At 41.7% G+C, this 17,604-nt stretch overlaps 1 protein-coding gene and 1 long non-coding RNA gene across 11 annotated transcripts in view; one reads left to right on the top strand and one right to left on the bottom strand.

Moving 5' to 3' along the window:
* The window catches only part of LOC311631350, a 741,950-nt gene that overhangs the window by 274,158 nt on the left and 450,188 nt on the right, over positions 1-17,604 (bottom strand). The gene's annotated exons all lie outside the window — the stretch shown is intronic.
* Positions 1-17,604, top strand: part of TACR1 (tachykinin receptor 1) — a 131,913-nt gene that overhangs the window by 56,677 nt on the left and 57,632 nt on the right. The window contains exon 2 of the mRNA XM_084901380.1: positions 14,084-14,278. Within this exon, the coding sequence (XP_084757506.1) occupies positions 14,084-14,278 (195 nt within the window). The remainder of the gene's footprint in view (positions 1-14,083; positions 14,279-17,604) is intronic.

Genomic DNA, 17,604 nt, shown 5'->3' with positions numbered 1-17,604 from the left:
GAAATAAAAGGCACCATGCTCTGCATATAAGCATAACCAACAAACACAGACAGAAGGGGGTGAGGGCATGTGTTGGGGGGTGGGAGCAACTGGGGAGAAGTCAATGGGGGAGAAAAGGAGACATATGTAATACTTTAAACAATATAGAATGTAAGTTAAAAATCAAAATACATAAGGGGTAATTACATTTCACAGATATTTGCCAGGAAACATAAATTTAAATTTTAGTCAATATGTTAACTGAAACAATTATGCTTTGAAGTAAATATATAATTAGCACACAAAAGACAAAAAAAAAGAAAAGGAAAAGGCACCATGCTCAAAGAATAAGGTGAGTGGGATGGGACACTGCCTTCCCAGAGGAGAGTAGATAGTCACCAACTTATAGAATGTACAGTGTGAACAACTGTAACTGGATGAGTCTTGACTACAAAGGCATCAGGCATCTTGATGCTACTAGAAATTGAACCATTGCTATTTCAGGTGTCTTACTAGGATCTTCCATCCTCTTCCTAGGCTCCAACCCATCTCTAATCCTTTAAAAGGAACCTGAGAGAGATAGGGATAATGAAGGGGGAAAGGCTTGAGTAAGAAATAAGTTTCTGCCTATTACTTGAAGTCAGAAAATATTTCTACATGTTGACCTCGTCATAAAAAACAAACAAACAAACAAAAAAAAAATACCATATCAAATCTGTTGGACCCAACTATCCTACTTCATTTCAAGTGGGGTTCCCATACCAGGACATAGCTGCAGTGAGATTCCAGCAACCACTTGGTATATAAACTGTCCAGATCATTGAGGACAGTAGCCCTGGAAGTGGCCCATAGCCATCTTTGTCAGTTGGCCAGTCATCCACTGGCAACCACTCAGCGTACATAGTAAATAAATAAACAAATAAAAGTAAAAAGAAAGAAGGAGAATGTTGGGAGGAGAGGCATTGAAGCCAGCCGGGTGACCATGAAACAGAAACAAAGGCATTGAAGCTGTTCAAACAGAGTCTTTAATCTGTTGAGACACCTGTTGCCAAGGCACAGAAAAGGCCTGGGAAGGTCAGAGCCCTTCAACACACAGTGGGAGGAGGGCTCGTGCCCCCACCTTGGTCACTGTAAAGCTGGGCAAAATTATGATCTTTTCTGTTTGCAGTTATTATTATGGGTAAAATCCCATTTTAATGAATTCTGTTAGCTCTCTAAATTGCTTTTTGGAAATAGCGGTTGGTACTAATGAGTTTGTTGCGAGAGATTGCTTCCCTGATTTTTTAAATGTGGACATGGGGTGGAAGTACAGATGTCTCTCTGTAGTGAGCATCCATTGCCAAGGCTGAACCCAACTCAGCTCCTCACCATTGCTTCTCTGGGACCCTGACAGGGGTAGGGCTGGGCTTTCTAGTCCGGAGGATGGGGTCAATGCTGTGTGGACACAGAAGCACCTGCCCTCTTCCCTTTTCCCCTAAGAATGCCTGATGGCCACATCTAGTGAGAAGAGAGAAGAACAGAAGACAGAGTCCTTGGTCATCAAGCTGTGTTGGTACCAGAGGGTGACTTTAGTTGTTCCCCATCTGGATTAGTTAGCTCTTCTCCTATTTTCTGATAGACAATTGACACCTTTTTAATCTTATGTAAAGTCTTATACAAAATCAGCTTCAAGATAGGGTATCCCCTTCCCCTCAGCTGGAATTCTTCCCTTAGCTCTTCCAATACAGAATTTCTGGACCCACCACTGGCTGTAAGCACAGCTTGGCCTTACACTTGACCTTGTTTGTTCATGCCACCTCTCCGGGCCTTTGTATCCAGTGAAGGGACTGGACAGTCCAGCCTCTAATTATCTTCCCCATCCTAAATAGTCTGAAATCCCAAATGCCATCAGCAAACAATGAACATGAACACACTCTCCCAATCCCTGGTCCAAGTTGCTTCTAGTATAGTAAGTTGGGCACCATAAGTTCCCAACTTAGTTGGGATAGTTGGCCAGCCATTCTGCTCTTCCAGCATCCACCTCAATTGTCTATGATTTTTCTAGAGCTCTGAATGTGACATGATGCACCTTGATGAGTTGCCTCTTTCTATTTTTGAATGCCCTTCAATACCTCATATAACAATTACAAGTCACTAATTTTTGTCTTATTTGATCTTCACAGTAATCTCATAAGATGGAAAAATTAAAGTGCTTGATGTGGCTCAGTGGTTAACCTACAAACCTGGATGTCACAGTTCCCAGGCAGTGCACATGCCTGGGTTATGGACTCTATTCCCAGTAGGAGGCATGCAGAAGGCAGCCAGTCAATGATTCTCTCTCGTCATTGACATTTCTCTCTCTCCCTCTCCCTTTCTCTCTGAAATCCATAATAAATAAGTAAATGAGCAAACTGGCTGTTATGAATTTGACCACCTCTGATGGGATTAAAGGAACTTTGAAAGGTGCTAGCTGAGAGGTCCTATAAAATGAGACAGGAATATTTTCAACAATACAGATTTTTAAAAAATAATTTTTAAAAATTAAAAAAATAAAATGATGGGACAGGGACCAGGAAAGGGATAGACTTCACCAGAGCTGGGAGAAGTGGCCCAGCTCCACTTTCAGGAGTGAGACTTCCAGCAAAACTTGTACTCAGGCCACACAGAACATCTCCAGAAACTGTTCACCAGTGAGGAAACTAAGACTTGGAGAGGAGACGATTTGGCAAAAGCTCACTTCAGGTGGTGGCAGAAAGAGAAAAGATGAGAGCTCAGTTCCTTCTGCCTTGCTGTTGGAGGAGTTTTCGTTTTAGCTGTTGCATTACTCTAGTAAGCTCAAATTTGGCACCTCCTCTGCTGTGGGCTGTTAGCAAAATGAAGAAGAGAGGGCCAAGCCCTCAGACCCACATCTCCCAAGGGAGCTACCACCACAGGCAGGAAGGAAGGCACAGAGGTCTCTGGAAGCTTGAGGAGGCTGTGCCCTGTCAGATGACATGTCTGGGTCCCTCTCCACAGGCCCATGTCCCACCAGCACCTGCCTCCAAGTGTGCTTCCTTCTTGCTTGGGGAGTGCTTTTCTCTGCCTGTGCATTCCCATCTGCACAGTGTACGAGCTTGGTCCTCTGACAATACCCACCAGTTCCTGCTGTCACAACTGTTCTCTGGCAAACCTCTGACAAACATTCTCAGAAATGAGATTTATACACAAGGCAGTGAAACAAAATGCTAAATGGAAGGGGAATCATGGGAGAGGCAGGGGAGAATGAATTGGCCTCCTCCTTCACAGAAGCTGGTCTTGGGGTTCCCCTGCAGGGATCCAATTCATTCCCGTCATCCTTAGAGGCATTTCAATGTATAGTTGGTCAAATTTTAGCGCCCCTTTTCTAGCCTGGGACACCATGTTTTAGCAATTATCGTGCTTAAATGTCTCATGGAATTCACACCTGGGGACTGTGGGGGTGAGAAATAGTGCTCCACTTTATTTTTTCCCTTGAAATAATTTAAGTTGTAAACTGAGAACTTCCGTCCTTGACAACAGCTATGAAGCTCACTCCACTGCGTCATTGGCCTTTTGCTATTTGAGTATCTTTGGGCACCTGGCCCTGGATCCAACCTGTCCCACTGACAGTTTAAGCTGCTATAAGCGTTTGGTGCCCTGGGTTCCTGGGTGTAAGCTGGGTGTTGAGCCTCTGAGAAGACACTATGGTGCCTCTGTGCATGAAGCGTCACAAAGATGTGAGAGGAGACTGGCTGTGTGTCCTGTGCCCACTGCACCAGGCACACTGTCTGCTCCCTCTGGCTTTTTTTCTCAGTTAGCCATCACCACCCAATAAATAGTCCTTCTCTGCAAGGAGAAGACTGAGACTCTGAGAAATCACTTCAAGAGACATTAAGTAGCTGAAAAAGCAAAAAGTAAGAACAAGGGGAAGCGAGGAAGAGGTATGGTCTGTGTCGGAGCTCCATGGGAGTGGGGAAGGCATAACTCAGACAGGAGAGTCTGGTGCTGGGGAAGGCAGATTAAGGCAGCCCTCCGTCACAGTAGGACGAGCCACAGGGTGGTCTGTAAACACAAGCCTTGGGAGTGTTTACTTTCTGGAAAGTGTGTTTCCCTCTCTTGGATTCTGGCTCTGTTCGGCAGCCCTGGTCCCAGCATCCTTCATATGTCCCCTTGGAGGCTGGCATTCTCTCTGGGCACTTTCACCAGCAGAAGCCACAAGACTCTGTCCTTCCTCACTCAACCTCTATCCTTGCTTCCCCGTCAACCTGTGGAGGGAGCACCTGGCCAGTGTGGCTAAATGGTTGAGTGTCGACCTATGAACCAGGAGGTCACAGTTCAATCCCCAGAGATGGGTTTGTAGGAGGCAGCCAATCAATGATTCCCTCTCAACACTGATATTTCTATCTCTCTCTCCTTCTCTGAAATCAATAAAAAAATATTTAAAAATAGATACTCCAAAATGGTAATCCTACCCTATTTCATACCCATCTATTCTGATAACAATATAAATTGTTTACTGAAAAATAGATCTATCAAGTGATTCTTCACCCAAGGCAAAATATTCCTAAAAGAAACTTAAAAATTTCAAAATTAAATTGTGCATACCAAAGAAATTTCGTTGTTTATCTTGCACAGTTCTCTTGATTTTATAAGAAGAAATTTCAATGTTTTTATGTTTGCCAGATTTGTATTCCAAATTTGCAATTTTATAAAAGCTTCAGAAGCTAAAATTTTGGGATATTCGTTGAAAAAATTGTACATTAATGATTTTCAACTAATTTTAAACAAGATGCATCTAAAGCTTAGAGTACTCAATTACAAAAAGTTCAGCACTATTACTTAGGTCAATTTATAAGAACATTTGTCAAAGGTCCAAACACTTGTAAAACCCTATTAAAATATGCCTTTGTATTTATCATCAAATTTATCATTAAAAATTTAGTTCAGTTACTCTACAAAAATGTTTGTAAATTTCAACAACTATAGCTTCTAAATCAACTGTTAAAATATCACAACTTGTTTAGACTCTAGAAAATTGTATGTGTCACAACCTCTTCCAAGTACATTTATATTTTATAAGTTTCTTAATTTAGTAAGGACATTATTTTTACCATATTGTGTTCATGTTAGTATCAAAACAAAACAATTTATCTTCACTATTGAAGTCTAAAATTAGCTTATGATAACATTCAAAACAATGTCAGTTGTTTCACCTTCCAAATACTTGAATCCATGAGTTGGAATAAGAAAGAATTGAACCATTATTGTAATGAACTGATATCCTATTAAAAACAAACAAACAAACAAAAAAAAACTATGACACTGATATAAAATTAGAAATAATTTATCCAATAATTTGCCAATTCTTCTGCTAACTGAGCCAATGTATTAATAGCTATCACTTGAACTTTTGTTTGTGTACAAGAAAAATTGGAACTGAAAAAGAGTGAAGTTAATTTAGACCAGTCATTTAATCTAAATAAAAAGTCATGCTTCACAGAATGGTGGGCAAGCACACCGTCTGCCTGGCATATACTAAATCAATGTCTTTGGGCCCAGTCTTAAAGTAACTACTAACTTTCTGCTTCTTCAACAAATTTGTGTCTTCTGGTTTACACATATTCCATTTTAATACTTAGCCCCATGCAAGGTAAATGTCTAAAATCCTTTTGTTTGGGCTATACATTCATCTCTTTAACTTTCATGAAAAGTAGAAATGTAATCCTTAATTTTTTATTAAACCTATAATTATTCCCAACAAAAAAAATGTTAACTCAGAAAGCACTACCAATCAATCAATTAATAAAGTAAATGCTATACAAGAAAAGGCAAAATCACTGTAGCAAGGATGCCCAAACTACTCTATACTCTGTAGAACAGGATTGCTCAATCTCCATCCTGCTCACGTTACTAATCATTTTCTAGGCTTCCGCCAACGTGCCACCCATGGTCTGGTCATCTGGGGTATTTATTACAAGGCTGCATGCAGACAGAGGAGACCGCATGAATAACTGATAATCAGGTGGCCAACATAGTCAGCATCATCCAACAACGGTCCCACCACTACCTGAGTCTGAATATAATTCATTTTTTCAGTGATTGCCTGCCTTTTATACTTGACTGGGAGCTATTACCAGGGTCAGGATGAGGCTGAAGCAAGTGAAGCACTCACCTCGGGTATAAAATTTAAGCGGGAACAAAAAAAAAAAAATCAGCAATCAATATAATATTTTAATACAAAATTTAAAATTAGCTCAAAAATCTATGTTGAGCAAAATATCAACATTTTCAATAAAAACAAGGTCCAACCCTGCCCTTATACATCCTCGACAGTAAGTGGCCCATTCATATCACACCAACCCCAGCCCATAGATCCTCCTTTATGGGGTGAATGAAAGAGATCTGTGAGAGAAGAGAGACTACCATTCTCTGAAAACTCCATCCACCCCACCCTTCTGTCTCAGGTACCCCTGCTTTAAGTTTTCTGCTTTGAAATTAGAAGTCAAGCCTATGGTCATCTGAAACAATGCCTGTCTCTCTAGGGAAGACGGTGGCAGGTAATTAGGAAACCCAGGCCTGAAATGGGGGTTTCAGCCCTGCAAGAAAGAAATCTTGGATGCTGCTCACACATACTTCAAAGTTGGTCAGAAGGAAAACATTAATTAACTTAGTATCAAGGCCACACTGCATAAAAAGAGGAAAAAGTCCCATCTCCGATAATGGCCAACTACACTTTCCTACCTAGCTGACCGGAGAGGGTTATTTAATTCTCCAGTGAGAGTGAGGCAAAAAAGCACAGTGCTGACAATGCCCTAAATGCCAACTTCCTCTCATTATTAAGTTGATATTAAAGCCATAAAGTTTAATCAACTCAATTCTTTTTTTTCTTCCTTGTTAGTAATTAAAATCTCAGTTACAGTCCAAACTCTCTTCTCTGCTTTCGACTGCCACTGGAGCAAACGTGGCCCCATCAGCACTTCCCCGGTCAAATTTCTATAAACCCAAGTCTCTTGGGCGTCACTACACTTTGAGTTTTAGTTCCAAATGTCCAAAGTGGGAATGTCACCAAAGAGTGAAGTTTGACCATGGCATCATCTTATGGCCCAGGGTATCTGTCTCATGTATATCAGGCTCAGGAATGGTGACTCCAATGCAAGTATGAACACCCTCTACAGGAAGAAAGTAATGGTATGTTTTGTGCCAAGCTCCTAAGTGGCTGAAGTTAATGTTGGCAAGAACCTTCAAGATGTGAAGGAAGAGGTGTGTTCCTTCTATTACCTTCCATCGTTCTATGGACTGGTTGTCATTTCTCCTCTCAGAAAAGTTGCATGCTCTGTTCTCCTGCTTCACCCCAGCTACTCCCAGTCCCGGCCCAACACTGAAGGTTGGGGTTTTTATTGGGAATCGCAGCCTCCCCTTGACCAACTGACTGATTCTCCTGGTGTTGCTCCTTCCCGGTGATAACCAGCACTCACCCACATCTGGCCCATCTCTGCTGGCAGAAACACTCAGGTTTAACACTTGGTTGGGTTTCCCACATCTAAGATTCGTTGGGTGGCAAATCTCTCACTTGAACTATCTTCAATCATTTCCAGATGGTGTTTAGAATGGCAGCGAGCTTTTCCTTAACAATGGTCACTATAACAGATGTATCTCTTTTTTTAAAAAATATATATTTAATTGATTTTTTTTTTACAGAGAAGAAAGGAGAGGCATAGAGAGTTAGAAATATCAATGAGAGCCGAAACTGGTTTGGCTCAGTGGTAGAGCGTAGGTCTGCGGACTGAAAGGTCCCGGGTTCAATTCCGGTCAAAGGCATGTACATTGGTTGCGGGCACATCCCTGGTGGGGGGTGTGCAGGAGGCAGCTGGTCAATGTTTCTCTCATTGACATTTCTATCTCTCTCCCTTCCTCCCTGTAAAAAATCAATAAAATATTTTTTTAAAAAAAGAAAGAAAGAAAGAAAGAAAGAAAGAAAGAAAGAAAGAAAGAAAGAAAGAAAGAAAGAAAGAAAGAAAGAAAGAAAGAAAGAAATATCAATGAGAGAGACATCGATCAGCCGCCTTCTGCACACCCCCTACTGAGGATGTACACGCAACCAAGATACATGCCCCTGATTGGAATCGAACCTGGGACCTGTCAGTCCACAGGCCAACGCTCTATCCACTGAGCCAAACCGGTTTCGGCAAGATGTATTTCAGTTGATGGAAAAAGCATAGGATCATTGGGCCAATGATATAGTTTTCTGTTTTAAAGGCTGAATCATCAGGGTTTGGGGTGTTTTTTAGGTATAATTTACATTCGGTATAAGTGCAATGAGGTTTCATGAAGGCATACCACCCAAGTTAACCATGCCCCTACAAAATACAGATCACTCTAATTTCTATCACCATGAGTTAGGTTTGCCTGTTCGGGAACTTCTTATGAGAGCAATCATGAATATATACTATGTATTTGTCTGGCTGTTTCACTTAGCATAATGTTCTTTGATATTTGTCCTCATTATGTGTGTGTCAGCATTCATTCTTTTTACTGCTAGTGACATGCCATTGTGTGAATATGTTGTATTTTTTATCCATTTGCCTGTTTATGAACATTTGGATTGTTTTCAGATCTTGGAAATTATAAATAAAGCAGCTGTGAATGTTCCTGACAGAAGACTCTGTATCTGAACCATCTTTAAACAACACAGGCTCTTCTTCAGCATGTGTGCAGCAGGGCGGACTGGACAGCAGTCAGCTGCCTCCCTCCTTCAGTTCCTTCTAAATTGTTACAGGCTCTTGGTTCCATCTGTCTTTGCATCCAGTTCTTATGATCTTACTGACTGCTCCCTTGCTGTCGGCTGGCACTTTTTTAAATGAGTCTGCTGGCAATGCAGAAACCAAAAACTCATGCCTTATAGGATTGTGGGTAACATTGCAACAAGGGTTTGAGGGGCTCTGCCATTACCAAGAATGCCTTGGTGGTATGTGAATGCTGGGTCATCTCTGTGGCCTGCTCCAGGGCCTCTCCGGTTATAGTTTTGTGAGCTTGAGCTTAGTTGAATAGACAAAGTTGCTGCTCAAGTGGCCCAATAAAGTGCCTAGATTTTGGAGATTAAAGAAATGTCCTGGGAGAAAACCCCAACTGATAGAATGTTATTGATCTCAGGGATAAAGGCTGTGTGGTCCCTGAGATGGAAGAAAATGGGATGGAAAAGGACAGAATAGCCTCTTGTTCATAGGAAAAGCCAGAGGGTGATACCAGAAAGACTGAACTCTGCACAGTTCCCAACATATCGGCCAATGCAGAGTTTAATCAACTGGTACGTACTGAGAATTGATTCAAAGATTTAATATCAAAACATGAGAAAGTCTGGTGACTCAGGTCCAGTAAGGTCACTCCTGTAGGATGATCCTGGGTGTCTGTATAATGGAAAACACAGAGCAGTAATTATTCTCACACACGTTCAGACTGGAAGGAATAAAATTATAGTGTGTGTGTGTGTGTGTGTGTGTGTGTGTGTGTGTGTTTCTCCTGTTGCATTTATTTTTATTCCAAAGCCATTTACAGAACCCCAGCTATGTGCCAAGAAATTTGTATATTTACTTTAATTAAGCTTTTATTGAGTATATACTACATTTACTAGGCTCAGGGAGGCCAAGGATACTGATAAAAATAAGTCACAGCAACTGCAAACCTCAAAGTATCTGTGGAGGATGAATAAAAAGAGGCAGGTATGATATGTAAATAAAGCGAAGTGTGACTGGGCCAAGCCAAGACAATAAGCAGGAGCCAGCCAGGAGGAGGCAGGAGGAAAACCATCCTGGGCTCAGAGACCACTGTACTCAGACAAGAGGCGAGACTCTGGGTTATGACTGTTGACTGAGCACCTTACTGACTGCTTGTGGGCTCTGAGATTAACCCCTCAGGGAGCTCCAGTTTGAGTCCTTCATATGTTAGACAATGGATTAGCAAACTAAGACCCAGGGGTCCAACTCTAGCCACCACCTGTTTTTTAAAATAAAATTTTATTGGCACACAATCATCCCCAATGGTTGTCTTGTCTACAGCTGCCTTAGCACAACAAAGGCAGAGTTGAGTAGCTATGACAGAAACTGTATGGGCCACAGAGCTTAAAATATTCACTATCTGGCTCTTTACAGAGAAAAAAAATGCCAATCCTTAAGCTAGACTACAGCAGCCATGCTCTCAGCTGTCACCACTCCTGGTCATTTAAACCCAGGAAGATACAGTTCTTTAAAGGAAATGTGTATCAACCCAGGAAGAAGTGAGTGGGGGATAAAAGAGAAGGGGGACTGAAATGGTGGGGAATGGATGTGGTAAAAGGTAGGACAGATCTCCAGGTAGAGGAAAGACATCCTCTCTTCAGAAGATGTAGGGCTAGTATAGGAGGAAGCTGTGAGGATACTGCTCTTGTCAGAAGACTGGATTATTTCCCCCCATAAAGTTGTTTCACTCTGCATTAAAAAAAAAAAAAAAAAAAAAAAAAGCACAACTGTGCAGCCTTATATTTTTCCAGATTTAGGGGACTACACGGAGAGTTCTTTTTATAAAGTATAATCATGTAAGAGGAAGACAGCACGTCAAGTTTTTCAGCTGGGAGGCCAGATACAATTCAAAACAAAGCCGATGGCCCTCCGTGGGACTGGAACAACCTGAAGTGGAGAACAGAATCCATACAGCCTCCAGACCCGTCTCTGGCTGCCTGGTGATGAATGCGTAAACTAAGAAGACGTTTCATTGACTGTCTTCCAGTCCCATGAGCACAATGCAGTCGATAAATATTTATTGAATGCATTTTCCTAGGGCTTCACAGCACTGGCTCAGTGATAACTTATAATCTAATACATGAGAATGGTTCGGGGTGGTTACAAACAAATACATGAATGTGTAAAGGAATCCAAGCTAGAAATGGGCAGTAGGAAAGAAAAAAAATAAATAAACATGCTTCTATCTGTGGACAAAGTAGCCAAACAGTGCTAGCTTTGGGGTACATAAGAATGAAGCATGTCACACAAACCCTAGAAGTAAAGATTGCAAGAGAGAGAAAAAAAAAAGAAATGGGGGAAAAAAATAAAGAAAGGAGGGAGATTTATAAACGGCTGTGTTTCTGAACAATAAAAAATACATACATTTTTAAAAGCCAATCTTTTTTATTCTTTCTGGCTTTAAGTGTGTAATACTTTCATGTGTCACTGAAATGGCTCCTACACTCAAGGACCGGCAGAGAGTTAACTGAGATGGGCTCCCAAATTGCCATTTTTGCAATAGAGATAAAATATGGCTCTCTGCCACCATTTGGAGCTACAGTACCAATAAACTGATGCAATCCTCCCTAAGCCCCAGCCGCATTAGATTCTGAATGGCGGATTGCCATCGTGGGCTAGGGAAGGGGTGTTAGGGTATGTTTATTTAAGACTGAGCATTTATCCTGAGTTAAAAGCAAATTAAAATAGTTGAGGTAATATTAAAAGGGGGCAATGTCATCAGCACGTTCTCCCCTGGGCATCCTCTTTCATTCCCTGAGAAGGCTGAGAATGCACAGCCCACAGTGAGAGCAGGAGCCTGGGCGGTGCTGAAAAGAAAAGGCATCTTCATGGGTATGTGTCTGGCTTTGTAGAAGAAAGATCTTGCCTCTGGGAAATGATCCAATAAGCAAGCCTACAAGTTTAATGCAAATACTCAGAGGTTCTGGCCATGGCCATCCAATAACTGGAAAGAAGACAAGACAGTGTTTGCCCAGGTCCACCTTTGTTGGCTCTGACTTTGAGGATCCCCCATCCACTCTAACCCCACAGCTGGAGAGGAAATCAATGCTCTAGTGCTGTCACATGGCAAGAAAAAGGCAGATCCAGGATGGAAACCAAGACTTCTCAGGGTTCTTTTCAGAAAACCATCCCAGGAGTGGGAGGTCCTCAAGCCTACATATACAAGACCTCCCTTGGAAGTAGCTGTGCCCCTTGGAGAAACCTAAAGAAGACAGACAAAGCTTGAGTCACAACATCATGAGGGTTGTTTTTGCCCTTTTGCTGTTCTATAGATGGAACTTGGGTCACAGGCTCTAAAACCATCAACTCAACCAGGGAAACTTGCCCAGAAATTTATAAATTACTCCTCACCACCAATACAATATATTTTTCAAGCCTCTTTCTAATTTCACTCCATCTTGACTTCAAGATCATCTACCCTCTTTCCAGAAGAGACAGAAGGATTCTGGAGTTCCCTTCCTGGAGGTTACCATCTCTCCTGATCATCTCTGCAAAAGCTGCTTGAGGCATCCTCATGCATTGAACACCTTCAGTGGCATTGCTCTTGGAGACCAGAGAAGGAGAGCATAGGTCCCTAGTAAGAAAATGTGGGAAAGGTATTCTAATGTTTAGGATGCTAAAAGGAAACTCAGAATGCCTTCGTAAAAACAGAGCCATCAAGCTTCCTGGACACGGAGGGAGATCTAATCACAACATAGAGAAGGGAAGGAGGCTCTGAATGCTCCCTGCCCTCCAAGCCAAGGTACTCAGGCAGACTCACCCCAAACCCAGCTACGCATGCCTCTTTACTCGCCTCCAATAGTCCCCCTGCCATTCCAAGGCTTGATTACCTCTGCGGCTTCCCTAAGGTCCTAAGGTATTTACCAGATTGCCGATGGAGGCTGAACATCCTACTGTCACGTTGCGGCTGATTATTTATGTGCCTCTTCTCCCTGGAGAAATTAGAAGCTCGGAGCCGAGAAGGAAACACTGTGTTCTGCATACCGCAGGTGCCCAGTGTGAATGTGTGGCATGCATACTGATTGAAATTGCTTTACTTGTAACCCAGTCTGGCCTCGAGATCCTAGAGAAGTCCAAAGAGTGTGGAGAACAAATTATGTGGAATTATGTGGAGGCAGCTGACACCTGTGCTGCTGTCTACTCACATCTTAAGTCTCCATTGACCATTCTGTCCCTGGAAGCCAGAAACACCTGCGTGTCTGAGAATCAAATGCACCATTCTGAGGATTTACCAGATAATATTTAAAACCCAACGTCAGTATAAGACCTCATTCCTACTCTGAACAAAATGCATGCATATTTTAAGGGATGGATCCATACATTTTGCAAGAAAAATACACAAAAGAATATGCCTTTTTTAAATGGAGGAGGCAACATTGATGTGATTATAACTGACATGAAATGCTGATTAAAATGATTTTTATTCCTAAAAGGTACACTGTCCTCAGAGGCTTCACACAAATTCAAATGTGTGGACACATTGAGTGCCAGGTCCCCGGTGTGAGAGATGGAGGAAGGGCCCTAAGCTCTGAGGCCTCATTCACTTTGCTTCCCCCTTCCTCTTCCTGCAAGGAGCTTTCACGGACCCTGTCCTTTGACAGGCTCTATTGTGTCTGTCTCAGCAGGTGGAGAATTTCTTCCTTCTCCTGAGGCATGGGTTGTTATCACACACTCTCTTCTAGATGTTCAAAGGATTGATGAGGCTATCTCCAGGAGCTGTTGTTGTTTTTGCTTTCTCACACACACATATTCACTTTCCTTCAAATTGTGTGGGCTGATGGAGGATTGCTAGCCTTTTAAATTGCCACTTAAGGACTTTAAAAACTACTGTTTTTATCACCATTATTCCCTACTCCAAAAAGGATAAAGATAGTCTTTAAATTGAATACATTTATGACCTTGGTTGTTGTTTTCTTCTGATTCGCTGTAAGCCACTGGCCTATACTTGGACATCGTGTCCCTAGCTTCAGCGTTTCTATGATGAAAACTTCTCTCCTGGAATATTGCTTGATGGGATCTGAAATAGAAAATCTGCTTTATTTTTCTTATGGATTTTAGTTGTTTCATATCATAAAAAAACATAACACTTATGGATAGACTGTGAAAGAGATATCAGAAAATAGTTGTAACAGTTGTGGTGATTGGGGGTGAGAGGGTGAGAGGGGTGGTGGAGGGGGATGGGATGGGGAGACAAATGATGGTGAAAAAATATTTAATTTAATTTTAAAAAGAAAACCGTTATAAAACTCACCAGGATTCAAGGGTTTGGGGGAAGTTTTCCTCGGGAGGAACAATACATAATCTAATGTAGATTTTGGTGACTAAATCGGAGCTTTGTCCTTTCCTCTCTGTTCCAGGTACATGGCCATCATCCATCCCCTCAAGCCCCGGCTGACGGGGACAGCCACCAAGGTGGTCATCTTTGTCATCTGGGTCCTGGCTCTCCTGCTGGCCTTCCCCCAGGGCTACTACGCGACCACGGTGACCATGCCTAACAGGATGGTGTGCATGATCCAATGGCCGGAACACCACAACAAGATTTACGAGAAAGTGTGAGTAGAGATGACTCCCTGGTGCCTCTTCGCCCTTTCTTGTTCCTTCTTTCTTTCCACGTTCTTTTATCGGTTAGGATTTCATGTGGATCTGTAAGCACTCTTCAATGCCACTCTGGTATTGGGTCCATGTGTCCATCGGTATCAGGGGACTATTATGTCCCAAATGTTATTCTGGACTTTAAAAGAAAATCAAAATAAAAGACCCGGATACTGTTCTGGCAGACCCTTTGGGTGCCCTTCCTATTCTTCCTGCCTTTTATCAGTGACTCTGCCCGGCTGTGCCTGCATTTCTTTGCCTGGGAACTTCTCCTGAGCCACAGAATGCCATCTGGCCTCTTGCACAGTGTGAGGCCAACAGTGGGATTTAATCAGCCCAGCAGCGTGGGGGGGATCAATGCTCAGCCAAGAAGGGACACTGAAAATTATTCTTTCGAACAAAACTACAAGCCTGAGCAGGGTCTTGATGGGAGAAAGAACATAGCTTTCCAAGCCGTACAGGACCCAGGAGCACGTTCAATCCAGAAGGTTCCCTCAAACGTGGGGGAAACCCTATGAATTAAAGTTTATTATATGAGCTGCTTCAAAAGCTGCCATCTACTTCATGGAATGCAGTTTGATTTTTTTTTTTTTTACTTTTTTAAATCTTTATGGTTAAAAGTATTACTTATGTTCCTCTTAATCCCCCATTGACCCCTTCTAGCCCACCACTGCCCCTCATCCCAGGCCTTCACCTCGCTATTACCTGTGTCCATGGGTTATGCATATATACACATAAGTTCTCTGGTTAATCTCCTTCCATCCACCCTGCCTTCCCTCTGCGGTTCGACAGTCTGTTCGATGCTTCTATGTCACAGCTCAGCTCTTAGTCATCACAATCTTTACAAAGTCGCATCACCTTTCTACAAGTTTGGTTTTAAATATGCACAGTTCTTTTAGCTTCCAACAAATTCACAGTTGAACTTGGAAATAAAGTTTACTTTCCCACAGATCTCTTGGGGGAGGGGGGAGGAGGCTTGTCCAAGAAATTAGTGTTTTGCTTTCGAACATTTTGCTGTGGTATGCTTATTAATGAGTAGAATGGCCCCTTGAGACACAACTCAGCGTGCTGGGCTGTCCTTTTCTTGCTCGGAGAGTGTAGGGTTGCTGCTGCTGCTACACGTATGAGTGGGTTTGCTATCATTGTTTATATCATGATTTTTATCCTAAAACATAAGTCCACATAAGGGCATGTGATTTTACCTTTTCAAGATGAATAAAATATTTATGAATGCAGCAGTAAGTTGAAAGAATCTATATTTGCCATTCATGTATGGGTTATGATGCAAACATAAATCAAGGGCGTAGGAAGCTTCACATAAACTTACTTTCTGTATGTCAGTACCCTTCATAATCATCATGTTATAATTTTAAGGAATTTTAATTTTTCCAGCTGTAAATTAAATACTTGGTTATATTCTCTTCTGTTAGAAATGATTGTCATCCCCATGGTACATGTCAATCCTGAATTTGGAACCAGAAAAAAATCTTTGTTTGAGGCAGGATAATAATGAGTATAAGCAGTTAGATGGCTAATCAACTTTCAGTCATTTCACTCTCTAGTTGAGTCTAATGGTTATTTATGCCTCCAAGTCTAATAGAGATACTGAGAGAGACAAATAAGATACCTTGCTTTGCCCAGCACCATGCACTCGGTAAGAGGCTGGTGAATGTTAACTATTGTGGTTGACATACTTTGACCTGGGTGCATGGGAAGATGACTGGCAGCAGACAGGGTGGTGGGCAGATGCTTAGGCCCAAATCATCCCGTTAATAATTTGGGCCAGCTAATTATATAAAGAGGTATTTTCTAAAAAATTTTCTAAATAAGTTGCTGCATTTGCCCTCTCTGGCTGCATGGTGAACCTCTAACCCTGATTATTCATCATTTAAACTCTTTATTAATACATGGATTAAATTAAGCACTATTAAAAGAAGGCAATCCAATAAAAGAACAGGCAAAAGTTTTGAACATCTGCTTCACAGAAGGAAATATCCAAATGACCAATTAACATATGGGGAAGTCCACAACTTCATTCATCACCAGTGACATGCAAATTAAAACCATGAGATCTTACTGCACATTTACTACACTAGCAAATGTTAAGAAGACTGACTAGCCGAAACTGGATTGGTTCAGTGGATAGAGCATCGGCCTGCGGACTGAAAGGTCCCAGGTTCGATGCTGGTAAAGGGCATGTACATTGATTGCAGGCACATTCCCAGTGGGGGGTGTGCAGGAGGCAGCTGATTGATGTTTCTAACTCTCTATTCCTCTCTCTTTCTCTCTGTAAAAAATCAGTAAAATATATTAAAAAGAAGCCTGGCTAAACTAAGCATTTAGAACTTTTGGTAATGATGAGGGACAATGAGAACCTTTGTAGTCTGCTAAGAGAAGTATACATTGATAAAACCACCTTGGGAAACGTTTTGTAGTATCTAGAAAAAAAAGAAGAAGCTATTTATACCCTAGGACCTCCCAATTTCACTCTGGGTAATAACCTTAGAAAAACTCATGTATGCACCCAAATACACCTAGTATGTTGTCCGTATTATCAGCATTGTTCTTAATGCCCCAGCCTGGAAATAGTCCAAATATCCATCATCAGTAGAGTAGATTAAAAAAATTTGTGGTACAAGCATGAAACAGAATATTATATAGTTAATAGAATAAATAAAATATTACTCTATGCAACGTGGATGACTCTTATAGACAAAGTTTTAAGACAGGCAAGATGAAAGCATATCTTTAAGAGTGGAGTGCAAAATTATAAATGCATGCAAAGAGGTCGTCGCCATGGAAGTGCAGACGGTGATTTTCTCTCGGGGGAGGGATAGGATGTGATCAAGAAGGGACACTGAGAAGTTCTTCTGAGGGGATGGCATTATATTTCCTGAGCTCAGTGGTAGTCGAGTGAATGTTTGCTTAAAGGTTACTTATTATACCAGGTAATTTGATGTATGCCCTTTCCTGAAATGTATGTTTCATGTTTTTTACAATTACAATTAAATGCTATTTAAAGAATTTTGCTTTTACAAAGTCAGGAAACTGCTTTTATTGGGATAACCCCGACAGTTTCTCCACAAGAAATGATCTTCTGTGGGCTTTGCCTGGAATGGCATTATTAATAAGTACTTACCTCTGATAAGACAGCGTGGACGGGCCCCAGCCATTCTCATGTTTACTTGACCTCTGCATTTTGCCTTCCTATGCTCCAGCCCGTGGAACTTTCCCAACTGTCCTTAGGGGGTACAGGACAAATGCCTTTCCTGGGAGGCATGTGAAA

The sequence above is a fragment of the Pipistrellus hanaki genome (assembly GCF_964339955.1).
Source record: "Pipistrellus hanaki genome assembly, chromosome: 12".
Lineage (NCBI taxonomy): Eukaryota > Metazoa > Chordata > Mammalia > Chiroptera > Vespertilionidae > Pipistrellus > Pipistrellus hanaki.
Note: the sequence above shows the minus strand (reverse complement) of the source record. Positions and strands in the feature narration are given on the sequence as shown.